The sequence below is a fragment of the Sebastes umbrosus genome, chromosome 16 (assembly GCF_015220745.1).
Source record: "Sebastes umbrosus isolate fSebUmb1 chromosome 16, fSebUmb1.pri, whole genome shotgun sequence".
Classification (NCBI taxonomy): domain Eukaryota; kingdom Metazoa; phylum Chordata; class Actinopteri; order Perciformes; family Sebastidae; genus Sebastes; species Sebastes umbrosus.
In genome coordinates this window covers 30,200,109-30,214,485 of record NC_051284.1, presented here as the reverse complement: position 1 = coordinate 30,214,485, position 14,377 = coordinate 30,200,109, and the positions used below count along the sequence as shown (strand labels likewise).

Sequence of the window (14,377 nt, the reverse complement as noted above, 5' to 3'; positions counted from 1 at the left end):
TGCCCACACTATAAATAGCTCACAGTCAGAGCCGGGGCCAATTAGTGGATATTTTTTGGCACTTTGGGAGAAGTTACGCGATACACTGTCAGCTGTTTATGCGAGTGCACTCCCCCCCCAAAAAAAAGACCAGAGGCTCCCAAAAGCATCTCAGTGCTACTAATATCCTCCACTTTATAAGTAGAGCAAAGGCCATTTTCAAAGACTGTTCTGTTGTGTTTTGATGTTGAAGCTTTTAGATGATTTATTGTCTTCCCCCCGTGGTCGGTTTTGTTCATATTTAATAAGGCCGGATTCTTAAGAAGACAGCGGGTGATATTTTGTTTTCTGTGTTTTACTTAAATGCTTCAGTTAATTAGGCTGGATTTCAGAATTTGTGTAATGAACTGGACAAAAGCGATTACAATTTACAGACTGGGCTTTTTTTGGCACACGCTCGTATCCAGAGGGGAGTTAATGAATGCAGCAGCAGAACGAGCTGCAGTCGTACACAGACAGTAACCTGCAGCAGAGCAGGCTGGGTAATTCAGGAGGGAGAGTCTTCATTTGGAAGTTTTAGGTTTTTGATGATGCCTCCCTGACAGCTTCTCTCTGCTGAAATGCTCTTGAGCAAGAAACTGATCCTGGTTTATAGAAGGGCTGTCAATCGCTTAAAATATATAATCGTGATTAATCGCATGTTTTTATCTGCTCTAAATGAACCTTAAAGGGAGATCTGTCAAGTATTTAATCCTCTTATCAACATGGGAGTGGACAAATATGCTGCTTTATGCAAATGTATGTGTATATTTATTATTGGAAATCAATTAAAAACACAAATCAATGACAGATATTGATCCAGAAACCCTCACAGGTACTGCATTTAGCATAAAACAATATGCTCCCATCATAACATGTCAAACTGCAAACTTTCAAAAACAACATTTTCACTGTGGTCAAAAAAATAGTTTGCTCACACACTGACGAGTTCTGTCAATTAATGGAAATTGATTTATTAAAAAAAGACTAACTCATATAATACACTGAATCACTTTTTTCAAATTGAGGATTTTGTTCGAGGATCTGCAATTTTTTGATACCATCTAAACTATCTTATCGTATCTTCACTCTAGCTTTAAAACAGAGGTCGCTGCAACCTAAAAATCGCAAAGTTGCATTAATGCGTTAAAGAAATTAGTGGCGATAAAAATGAATTTGCATAAACGCAAAACACAGATTCTGTATATGAATGTTGATAGACGTTTCTAGCATGTCCGATATTTCGTTTGTTTGTCTGCAGTTTGAGCAGTTCCACGATGTGATTTTCCACATGGCGTCGTTAATCTCTATAAAATGATATCTGCATATGGAAATCTGAGCTGCTCAAAGTTCAAATTATTTCAACTCTGACCTTGACTGCAGAGCTGACCTTTTCAAATCGCAATCGATGAGATAACAGCTGCAACTTGTTGCCTAGAAACAGTGAATTCCTTGTGCTCTTTTTGGGGAGATATTTGACCTGCTGCCTCTGCACTAGTCTCTGCGCCCTGAAATCTCTGATCATGTGAAGGCAGCTTTAGTGACTTTTAAAGGCCCACTTCTTGGTTGTCGCGCTCCGATTCGCAAACTCAGTAGCGCTACCCATCTGCAAACCTTCACAATTATGTAATCGTGGTTGACGTGAACGTGAGGCTCCTTGTTGAGGAGTGGCTCCTTCTACTCGCTGCTAACACTTTCATCAAATACTGTTTATGACTATATTACTATATTATATACTACTATATTTGTGACCCCTGTATGTCTCTGTGTCTTCCAGGTCTTATCCATCTGTCCCAAGGACATGCGGGCCGACATCTGTGTCCACCTCAACAGAAAGGTCTGTATCTTTGGTTTTCCTACAGACACACATTAGTTGTATCGCTGCGCTTCACTGTATAAAAACAGATAGTGTGAGTTCTGCGTCTTGATTGTGTGAAAAGGAGGCGGTAGCTAATAATGCAGTCACAGTTTGATCCACCTAAATACTTTTAAAGCCACTCTGTGTAGACAATTATGTGATTATAGACTCCTGATGGTATACGTTTTTGTTTTTAGAAAAAAGATAGAGGGGTGGTAAAGTCTGGAATTGAATAGGTTGTCCAAAGCAGGAGTGGGGTTTGATTGCTTCTTGGGCTCCAGCCCCCCTGAATGTTTTCTCAAAAGCCCCACAAATTGGCTGATCTTTAGAAAAATTTGACAAAAATGTGTGGATTTTTCACAAGCAGCAGATTTTTTTTGTCCTTATAATCCAAATGTCCTTGTTTTGTTTTGCAAAGAGAACCATAAATTTGAACACTTGTGCTTCGTAATTAAAAATGAGTCAAAAAGTGCAAACGTGGTGCTTAAGCAGCCGTAGTCCCCTTTTTTTAAGTTAGTTTGATAAAGTTTGGTAAACACTGATCAATGTGCAGATTTCTGAAAAATAAAAACCAAAAATAATGAACCTTGGCAATATAGTAATGAGTCAGTTTCTCCGGATAAAATTCTACTGTGAGTGTAGTCGCTGGTTGGAAATGTGAGACTTTATGACCGAAAACAGCAGCATGTGAGCGCTCCAACCAAAAAAAACCTTTTTCCCTTTTTGATGTAAAGCATCACAAACCAGCCAGCTACATAAACAATGTCACATTAGAGGGATTTTGGGGGTTTTGTAGTTCTCAAACTTCAAACACTTCAGTATCATTGTTCTGCAATTTTGGTCTTCTGACAGCGAGCCCAACTGTTGTCCCAGCTGAACAAAGGTCCTAAATGAAAAGACACGGTGGTGACAGTGAGGTTTGTGAGGCGACATGCTCGTGAGGGATTATTTCCTGATGGAGACTTACGTTTTCTTCCTGAGAGCGTCGGGTGATTCCTCAGTGAAATAAGGAGCAAACCAAACAGAAGGCTTCACTGTTACTGTGATGGATTATCTTGCTGTGTGGAGGCTGTGTTTCATTTTGCACACATGAATGGATGTCAGCAACACCTCTTCTGCAGATAGGAGGAAATCCAGACTGTTGAGAGGAAGACATGTACAGTATGTTCCCTTTAAAGTCCTGATAGTGTCCTCGAGAGGCTGCAGGGCTCCTTTCACTAGCAAGCCAAACGTGTTGAAGAAAGCAATCTATAGAGTGCATGGTCTAAAGTGCATGGCACAAGTACATTTATGGCATGTCGCACTCCACTTTTGCTAGTTGAAGGTGTAGGATTTGGCGACATCTAGTGGTGAGGTTGCATATTGCAACCAACTGAAACTTCTCCCGTGTGCCAAGTGTGTTGGAGACCTACGGTGGCTAACACGAAAACGGAAATGTCTCTCTCTAGAGCCAGTGTTCGGTTTGTCCCTTCTGGGCTACTGTAGAAAGCATGGTGGCCGGCTCCGTGAAGAGGACCCTCTCCCTGTGTAGATATAAACGACTCATTCTAAGCCAACAAAAATACAACAATTCAAAACAGTTACAGGTGATTATCCAATTATATTCCATTTCTGCCAATAGATCCCCCTAAATGCTACACACTGTTCCTTTAAACGATGCATAATCTGGGCGCAAAGTAAAGCGCAATGGGCAAAACGGTTGTATTTAGTCTCTTAAAGAATCACAAAGAAGGTGTGTTTTGGGGATAACGTGAATTTGCACTACTATTTAAATGGCAGATTTGGTAAATTGGGAAAGTGAGTGGTTTTCTGTACTGAAAATGTTGTTTTTTAAAGGCTAAACGCCAACAAAAATGGATTGAAGCAGAATATTTCGCCAGATAAAAACATGTTGTGAATTTGGATTTAACAGCGCTCTGGACTTATTGGAAATGTTTGGATCACACGAGTAGGAAACAATCCTACGCAGCCACCACTGGAACCTAATTCTACAAATAGTATAATACTAATAATATTAGTGGAGCCTGATCTTTATCTGCAACTGTGCAGAAATACTGGCTTTAAACACAATGAAGAGATGTGCAAAAAAAAGGATTTCAGAATTTGTCATTAGGTGGATAAAAAAACTGCGTAAAGCTAAAATAATTATAAGTTTGTGAAATTCAAGCGAGAAGATTCAAAACATTGCTACAAAAGTTCATTCTCATTGTACCCTCCACTGGAAAAACAAATGTCTTAAATCAGCGCTAATCATTCCTGTAATCATGCGTCCGCAGACCGTGCTGCTAATTATTATGAGCTTCCTGTCCTCTCACTCAGGTGTTCAACGAACATCCAGCGTTCCGGTTAGCCAGCGACGGCTGCCTGCGCTCGCTGGCGGTGGAGTTCCAGACCACCCACTGCGCCCCCGGAGACCTGATCTTCCACGCCGGGGAGAGCGTCGACACCCTGTGCTTCGTCGTGTCGGGGTCGTTGGAGGTCATCCAGGATGACGAGGTCATCGCCATCTTAGGTAGGTGGACTTGTAATTCAGTCGATGTCTTTACTGAAGGGGGACAAAGTGTTGTGTTTGTGCGTGTGGATTAGCGGGGAATCAATTCATTAATTGATCAATTAAAAGAACATAAACTGACAATATGAATCTCATATTGTATTTTATAAATAATGTTGGGTTTTGGACCGTTGTTTGGACAAAATAAGACGTTGAAGACATCTTGGACTGGGCCTTTTTCATTATGTTCTCTTCTATGGACAAAAATAATAGTTAGCTGCACCCTTACAATGCATTTAATGCTGTGAAATCAACCCTTGCTTCAATACTCCCTGTTTATCGTGCAGCGTTGAAACATCCACATTGAAAAAGCTGATGAGACTCATCAGGAAAGAGGAGAAGGTAAAAACAAAACACAGTCTGGCAGGTTAAAAGATTGCTGTACAAACATATAAGAAGCAGTAAATGCCAAATAATTCATTGAATCATACGGGAGATAAAATAATCATAACAACATAATGTGTGTGCATCTCAGGCAGCTCATTTAGTCCTGAAAGATGATGTCAGGAAAACGGCAGGAAGCCCATTAGATGAATGAAGCATGTCACAATAAAGCAAAAGAGAAACAACTCAAATAAAATACTTAGATTTTACAAAAACAACATCTGTTTGCTTTTGGGCTGTTTACATGTACATGGTACATGCTGACTGGTAGCTGGACGCTTTTAAGTCCCAAATCTAGAACATATTTCTTTAGTCTACTAACCAATGATGCAGTGCTGGATAGTCAAGTATATCTTTTTTTCATCCATGCTCAAAATGTAAGCAATGCTAAATTTGAGGATGAAATAAAGCACACTAAAATATTTTAACTGCAGTTATTTCCAGATCTTTCCAGATGACGTAGAATGTGATTAAAAAAATAAATAAAATAAAAATAAAATAATAATAATAATAATAATAATAATAAATAAATAAATAAATATATATATATATATATATTTATTTATGCATTTTTTACCTTTTCCAATTTGAAGTTTTTTTTTTAATCCCAGTTGGTAAAAACTCAAATACAACACTTCTATTTGTCAATAACAACATCCGTTTGGTTTTGGGCTTTTTGCGAGACGATCAACCAGCTGACGGTTGAATGTGTTGAAAATATTTTAGCTCAAAATTGTCATATTTTGAGAAAGCTAGACAACCTGTCATGTTGTTCTTTGGTTGTTGTTGGTGACCTTTTCTGATCTGAAGGGTTTTTATAACCCCAGCAGGTCAGAAAACTCTCTCACAAATACAGAACAAACACATAATCCTTCAACTGAAGTGATGAACACTGATTATACCTGTGCTATTTTCACACTTGCTTTTTGGAAATTGAAACGCTGCTTACGCAGAAAGCAAAATGATGAAAGCTGAGTCACTTCAGTCGTTAACGTTAGAAACCAGCAGTACATGTTGCTCTCTGCAGCCTCGTACTGTAATATTCATGAAGAGGAGAAGAAGAACGAGGGACACCGGAAAGAAAGAATAAGAAGCTGACAGAGATCACATCAGGGAAACTGTTTTATACAGTAGACGAGCGCTGATAGCATCGATGGCTGCATTAGCCGGTGTAGTGCACATTCTCATAACCATCATCCCGCCCCAGATGAGCGTTTACTGACAGCGAATAACAAGAAGGAAAGATCATCACAACAGAGAGCGAGCGCAGAGCTGCACACTTTATTTGATGTGTAGAAGTTTTACACTCTCACACAAACTTTACTGATGAACAATAAAATAAGTCAGTCTGACAGTCCTTGTTGTTGATTGGTGTTATTTACTCGCTTATGTAGAGACAATCATCTTAAAAACAACATTCAGGGTTGAATGGCTTGTTGAATCACGTTTTCTGATCTAACACAGCCCACAAAAAATGACTGGGTTGTCTTATTTCAAAGTGTTTGGGTTGGTATGTACTCCAGATACCCAAATGTATGTGCACAAGCAGAGTTTTTCATGATATGTCCCCTTTAAATGAAAACTACGCTATTTTACAACTAGGTTTTTATTTCCGTAGCTCTGTTCCTCGGTTCTAATGTGATGTTCTACTCACTGAAGTAAATGCAGAATTCTCTGAACGCAACATCACTGAAAATAGGTCATACGGAGCGACCTTGAGCAAACAAGCCAATAAATTAGCCAGCTAAACCAATTTATTTGGAGGTCAAACTGAAATGATGGTAATAATACTCCTTCCTTGCACAGGAATAACTGTAAGAGCACAACTCCACTACACAGCAGGTCAGAGCTGCAGCAGGATCTTGGTGTGTAAACTGTAACGGATGTTCACAGCAGACAGTTTATGCAATAATTATACCGTTCTGGGATTACTGTGATTCCTGTAATGTTCCTTGAAACTAGACTAGTAAAGGAATCCTGTGGAGTTTTAATTTCAACTTTTGTTTATGTGCAAAGTTTCTCTCCTCACAGACCAGCACGGTCACACGTAAAGATGTATGAATGACTCGATAATGCGAAAGGCAAAACGGCGTAACAAGAACGCCGTTCTTGGTTTTGGCGTGTCATTTGTAAGCCATGTAGTCTGTTCTGACTCCAACGTAAGTTCATTCACGTAAATACTGTATGCTACGCTGACGCTCAGAGCTGTAAAATAAATGAACAGTTGTGGAAAAAGCCCTAGAATTTTGCAATTAGGAAAGAGAATTTGACAGATTCAAATAATTAAATGTAAAATAAAAAATAGTTTTGTAAAACAATTACAAGTGGAGGTTGGGGGTTTCGAATATCTAAAATGTCCAAAAGGAATAAGTGAATTGATTTTAAGGAGGTGCTGTACTTTGTTCCAGGAGTCAGGTGCACTCAAATTAAAAGCAGTTATTCCAAGTTCAGCCCTACTGTAGCTCGTCTGATAAAACCCATCTGAGTCACAAAGCAATTAATGCATTTTTTTATGCTAAATGTAGTACCTGTGAGGGACTGTAAAAGTTGGATCGGTGCATCACTACTGTATGTTCCAGCTCAAACACATCTGCTTTGTATACATGAGCTTGTGGTCTCCTCATTCATGACCACATTGCTGCTGTCTGCAGTTGACTGAAATATCAGTTTCAATTCATCTAGGTCGCTGATAAAATACATTGCATTTTGTTTTCTATTTGTATTGTAGATGTATTGTAGATAGGCCGTATTATCTATAATAAATCAATGTTACATGACTATGGAACGATAGTGATCCAGGACGGTACCCGTAGGAACCGCTGCAGCCGCAGGATCGTAGCAGGATTGCGTTCTGTGATGCTAGTCGCTGGTTTGCTAGATAGGAATCCATTATGTTGGAGCTATAGATCCACTGCTGCTGATAGGGAGAGTCAGAAGCAGCTGCAGTTTACAATCTGGGAAAATAGAAGAAATTAGAAATAAGTATTTTAGACAACAGAAAGCAGAGAGCTGAAAGTAAATATTGTTAAAAGCGAGAGACACAAAATAAGAGGAAGAGACGGGAGGGAGGAAGAGAAGAGTAAAAGCGTGACAGAGTGAACCCTCTGCTGTGTTGCGTCCTCGCTTCCTTAACTTCATTAGGAGGCCGAGTCGGACGAAGGCAGCAGTCAGAGCTTCATAAAGAGCATATTAGATGTTTGATAAAGTGCTTCATCTCCCTGAGGACATTAATCAATAAACCGTCAGCGTGTTGTCATCAGGAGCTGATGTTGCCGTGGAGAGACGGACCGGGTCAATAGAAGAATATTATTTTTGTTTGTTTTCTCTTTAGTCTGGTTCAGTTTCACGGTGCACAAATTAAGGCCGGACCAAATAAACAAAAATAAGGGGCGTGTACGAAGGAGCAAATTGATCTTGTTTGTCTTGAGAGCTGCCACTTCTATGAAGGGAATTTGATGTATTGCTGTCAAAGTTTTCATCAGTTTGACTCGACGCTGAGCTACTGTGAATCCCTTCTCCTCCAGTTTATCTCCAATGACTTTATGACCTTTACTGTTTTGTAGACTTTAGTTAGCATATTCTGTATGTTCTCCTCGGCCAAGATGTCAAGCAAACATCGGACTTCTGCAGATGTCCAGGTCACAGGTTTACCAGTGTCCATCTCAACAAATGTCCACACAGACAAACTGTAATCCTCTGCAGAGGAAACGGTCTGAGACCACCTCTCACAAGTCGTTTCAAACCGGCTGTTTTGGTCCTCACCAGAGTACGATTATTGCGTTCACAAGTGACACCAAAGTTTGATTAAAACGGACTAAATTTTGGCTTGTGAAAGCCAAGCGTCCTTAACGCCAAGCGTCCTTAACGCCAAGCTTCCTTAACGCCAAGCTTCCTTAACGCCAAGCTTCCTTAACGCCAAGTGTCCTTAAGGCCAAGCGTCCTTAACGCCAAGCGTCCTTAAGGCCAAGTGTCCTTAAAGCCAAGCATCAGGGACGCCCCAACAGAGAAGGGACTCACTTGCTTTCACATTATCAGTTCATCATACCCCCGCGATAACGTAGTCGGGGGTATGTAGCGCTCCGCGTGTCCGTCCTTCCATCCTTTTGCGTGTCACACTTTCGTTTCCGGAGCAGAACTCGGAAACTATTTAACTTAGGATCTTCAAACTTGGTATGATGGTTGACAGTGTAGTCTAGTTGAGGAAGGTGAGCTAATAACAGGCTGCATTGTGCTCAGTAGACTAATTCCATTAGTTCCAAAAGGTCAAAACCTCTGGGCCTGCTTAAGTAGGGGTCAAGCGGTGAGCGGTTAAGCCGTTTCTGGTCCACTTCAGCTCTGATGGGACCTCAGTCCTCTTTCTGTTCACACTATAGTTCCTCTGGAGCCAGACCTTACTTTTTGATGTCGTTTTTTTATTTAGGATCGCACAAATTTCGTTAAACCCATAATCGTCGCTGCAGCGTTTTCAGTGGACTTTTTAATGTTTGAGGCGACTGCACAAACAATGTTTTCTGGTGTTTTAGGATGTCCCCTGTCTGTGCAATCAGTGCAGTTCTTACTGTGTTTTGTGAATATCCAAACCGCTCTGTACTCGACAGGACACAACCTTACTAAACGTTTCTTCCTTTTATGTGTTTTCCCTGGCAGCCAAAGTGGCAAATGGCCTGACAATTTTACCCGCCACTGCCAACAATTTACCCACATTTGATGGGCTGTGGGTGCTAATTTCAGACACAAACACACACACTGAGGGACTGACTGCATAAATGAGCAGGTGCTGAGCACAGTAGGGGATGAACAGATAGAGAAAAGGGAAAAGGAGGCGGGACATTTTTTGGATTCTCACCTCGTTAAATGATCTTTTTCTTGTTTTTAAACACATTAAGATCGTGGAAGAGGAGGTTTAAAGGAAGGAAAAGATGAGATGGACGAGGGAAAGAGGAAGAAGGGGAATGATATGGAAAGTGGAGACAAAAAGGAGGATGATGGCTTGGTAGGAAGAATAGAGGGTAGAATAGGAGGATGGAAAGACGACAACAAGAAAGGATGGACAGCAGAAACAGAGAAGGGAAAGGTTAGAAGGATGGAGGAAGCGTTTGGGAGAATTTGAGAGAGAATCGAAGGATAGGGGGTAAATGAGGCAACATAGAAGCAGCAGAGGATGGAGGGAAAAGAAGAAGAGGATGGATGGAGGGAGGTAGAGTGTGTTGGTTGTGGTTTTAAAGCCACTGATTTCCCCAGGCTGAGGAGTGAGGCTGCTCCCCGAGGCTGTAACACACTCTGCTCTCATTAGTGTCCAACGGCATCCGGTTAACACACATACACACTCGAACAGCGGCGAAGGTACATGTCGGAACGCCGGTGTGTTTTTATTATTACGGCTCTTTAATGTCTCCATGTACAGGGAGTGGAAATGAGTTTTCTCTTGAGAGGACGATAAAGTGTCGGAATGCACACGACATCTCATACAGAAGAGCAGATGAACCCACGAAAACACGATAGTTTTCCCACAGTAACAAGGCAATACAGAGGCAGCCCCGGTAAATACTCATGAGTAATAACCCTCTCATTTCCCATCAGCCACCAGGATTACTGTGTACCGTACCGAGCTCATTTGGCAGCGAGGAGAGGCAGCTGTAACATATAACAGTCTCACAGCAGTTTGTGAAATAATCACACATTTTAATCTATTTGATTTCTGTACATGGAGACGAATCTCCCTTATTTTTCACGACACTCCAACAGCACGTGACGAACATGTCAATTTCTGCTCCAGTCTTTTCAAAACAAAACTACTTAGTTAGGTTTAGGAAAAAATCCACTTGGTTAGGTTTAGGAAAATAAAACAACTTAGTTAGGTTTAGGAAAAGATCAACTTGGTTAGGTTTAGGCAACAAACTATTTAGTTAGGTTTAGGAAAAGATCGACTTAGTTAAGTTTAGGTAGCAAAACTACTTAGTTAGGTTTAGGAAAAGATCGACTTGGTTAGGTTTAATCAACAAACTACTTAGTTAGGTTTAGGAAAAGATCAATTTGGTTAGGTTTAGGCAACAAACTATTTAGTTAGGTTTAGGAAAAGATCGACTTGGTTGGGTTTAGGCTACACACTACTTAGTTAGGTTTAGGAAAAGATCGACTTGGTTAGGTTTAGGCAACAAAACTACTTAGTTATGTTTAGGAAAAGATCCACTTAGTTAGGCTTAGGCAATAAAACTACTTAGTTAGGTTTAGGCAACAAACTAATTAGTTAGGTTTAGGAAAAGATCAACTTGGTTAGGTTTAGGCAACAAACTACTTTGTTAGGTTTAGGAAAAGATTGACTTGGTTAGTTTTAGGTAGCAAAACTACTTAGATAGGTTTAGGAAAAGATCGACTAGGTTAGGTATAGGCTACAAAACTACTCAGTTAGGTTAAGGAAAAGACCGACTTTGTCAGGTTTAATCAACAAACTACTTAGTTAGGTTTAGGAAAAGATCAACTTGGTTAGGTTTAGGCAATAAAACTACTTAGTTAGGTTTAGGAAAAAATCAACTTGGTTAGGCTTTGGCAACAAACTACTTAGTTAGGTTTAGGAAAATATCGACTTGGTCAGGTTAAGCAATAAAACTACTACTTAGTTAGACTAAGGAAAAGGTCAACTTGGTTGGGTTTAGGCAACAAACTACTTAGTACAGTTTAGGAAAAGATCATCTTGGTTAGGTTTAGACAACAAACTACTTAGTACGGTTTAGGAAAAGAACAACTTGGTTAGGCTTAGGCAATAAAACTACTTAGTTAGGTTTAGGAAAAGATTGACTTGGTCAGGTTAAGCAATAAAACTACTACTTAGTTAGAATAAGGAAAAGATCAACTTGGTTAGGTTTAGGCAATAAAACTACTTAGTTAGGTTTAGGGAACAAACTACTTAGTTAGGTTTAGGAAAAGATTAACTTGGTTAGGCTTAGGCAACAAACTACTTGACCTTAAGGTCAATGCCTAACCTCAACAATCTCCCGAGAGTTTTGCAACTTGTGAGTTACCTTCTAGACACAACCCTATACCGGACGGTAATGGGTTGGGTTTCATTTGCACAACCCAACAATGAAAGCCTGACTCTAGTCTCCCTGAGTCTCCACCTTCACTATCCAACACACTGCTAGCTTTAGCTTATTCAATTTCTTTTTGAAAGTCAGATAGGAAGATTGAAGCCACTCTCATATCGGTGTGTTAAATATGAAGCTGTCGTTGGTTAGCTTAGCTTAGCATAAAGACTGGATGCCAGGGGATGTCAAATGGTAATAACGGTCTTATTTTTAAATTTGTTGGACAAGACGGTACATCCTGTTTTGGTACACAACGATGTCAAAAAAGGACAGAAGATACTTGTATATGAGGTGATAAGTGTCAGTTTCAAAGGATGATATCTGAGTGTTAAGATGGTCATGAAAAGCAGCGCTGCATTAAGACATTTTACAAGAATCTCTCTGTTAAAGGTTGCCTTTCATCATCCTCCCTTTAACCGGCACTCTTAATCAGTTCCTCCTCTAATGTATTCCACATCAAAACAGCCCCGCGCTGATTCTTATTACTGGATGCTGTAATGCAGCCAGACTCATGCGGTTGGTTTGAGGCTCATCTCCTTCTGTTCACCGCTGACGTATATTGCTTGCTGGGGCCAGAACATATTGCTGTGTGATTAGAAGGGCCAGACTAAATTCCCCTTCTCATAACCGAGCATGAATAATGGATTAAGAAATTAATCAGCCCATCATTTTGGCAAAAACAAAAAAAAAAAAAGAGTGTGAGTGAATGTTCTCTAGAGCAGAAATCATCAATAGATAATTCAGACTAAAGGGCTGGTGGTGTGTGGTCGTCTGTTTATCCAGCTGTGCTGCCAGAAGGCCGACGATTTATCCAAGTTCTGACAGAAATAGGCGACTTTAAACAAAAATAAACCTGCTGAGGAAACCCAAGAATGCTACGTACATGAGAAGAGGCCGGAAGTGGAAAGTGATCAGATATTTCATTTGTAAATGTGTTTTTGGCAAATTTAATAGTCTATAATGGAGAGTTCAAAGATTCAAGATATCGTACATGATATATAAAACTAATATAACATAAAGAATACTTTAATGGATTCAAACCATGACATAAACCAGTTGAATAGCCAAATGGATCCAGCTGGTTTGGATTTTAAGGCCTGCTGTTTGTTTTCCTGTTATTTATTTAAGTAAGTGTATTTACTTCACAACAGGTCCAATTCAGCGTCACATCAATGGTTTCTGGACTATGGACTACTACTCAAGCCTCCAGAAGAAGTCAACGTTGATTTATGTGCCAGGTTACTTCCGTACTTAAATTAAGGCACTTGCGGCGTTATTTTAACCCAAACCACCATCTTTTCCTAAACCTAACTGAGTAGTTTGTTGTCTAAACGTAACCAAGTCGATCTTTTCCTAAACCTAACCAAGTTGATCTTTTCCTAAACCTAACTGAGTAGTTTGTTTCCTAAACATAACCAAGTTGATCTTTTCCTAAACCCAACCAAGTTGACCTTTTACTACACCCAACCAAGTTGATCTTTTCCTAAACCTAACTGAGTAGTTTGTTGCCTAAACCTAACCAAGTTGATATTTTCCTAAACCTAACCAAGTCAATCTTTTCCTAAACCTAACTAAGTAGTTTTGATGCATAAACCTAACCAAATCAATCTTTTCCTAAACCTAACTAAGTAGTTTGTTGCCTAAACCTAACCAAGTCGAACTTTTCCTAAACTTAACAAAGTAGTTTGTTGCCTAAACCTAACCAGGTTGATCTTTTCCTAAACTTAACAAAGTAGTTTGTTGCCTAAACCCAACCAAGTTGATCTTTTCCTAAACCTAACTAAGTAGTTTTGATGCCTAAACCTAACCAAGTTGATATTTTCCTAAACTTAACTAAGTAGTTTGTTGCCTTAACCTAACTAAGTTGATCTTTTCCTAAACCTAACTAAGTAGTTTTGATGCCTAAACCTAACCAAGTTGATATTTTCCTAAACTAAACTAAGTAGTTTGTTGCCTTAACCTAACTAAGTTGATCTTTTGACCTAAGTAAGTGTTTTTGTTTAATTCACAACATTAAGTTTATGTTTACTGCAACCAAAAAGTGACAAAGCATCAGTATGTGACGAGTTGGGATAAGAACGTGTTGATTATCTAGGCGGCATTAATGTGTCTGGATCTGAGTTTGAATGCATGTTTTGAATTTCTGAAGCGGAAGCATGTTCAAGCTAAAATGCTAAAAGTTTCTCTTTAAAGTGGAGCTCCCACTCAACCGGAGAAAAGTGGTTATACTTTGTCATGAGCAGAGTTTGAAGGAAAATTACAGATTGCATCATGTTATTATTCAGGCAGTCTCAGGCTTGTGATTTGGGAACAACTCAGGTAGAAGTACAGTTTGTATTTCAATAATCTTTATCTGATAATTTAAGGGCTTTACAGTATTTTTTTAGTCAAATTTTTCATCTCAAATAACTCCCGCTGGTTAGAAAAAAAGTTATAAAAGAGCCTTTTTTGTGCCACATTTTATTTGTTATTCTTTATTGTTTC

The 14,377-nt window shown here is 39.5% G+C and overlaps 1 protein-coding gene across 3 annotated transcripts in view; it reads left to right on the top strand.

Moving 5' to 3' along the window:
- Positions 1-14,377, top strand: part of kcnh5b (potassium voltage-gated channel, subfamily H (eag-related), member 5b) — a 163,995-nt gene that overhangs the window by 108,475 nt on the left and 41,143 nt on the right. For all 3 annotated transcript variants that reach the window (XM_037746134.1, XM_037796826.1, XM_037746135.1), the window contains 2 exons: positions 1,796-1,855; positions 4,196-4,388. In XM_037746134.1, the coding sequence (XP_037602062.1) occupies positions 1,796-1,855; positions 4,196-4,388 (253 nt within the window). The remainder of the gene's footprint in view (positions 1-1,795; positions 1,856-4,195; positions 4,389-14,377) is intronic.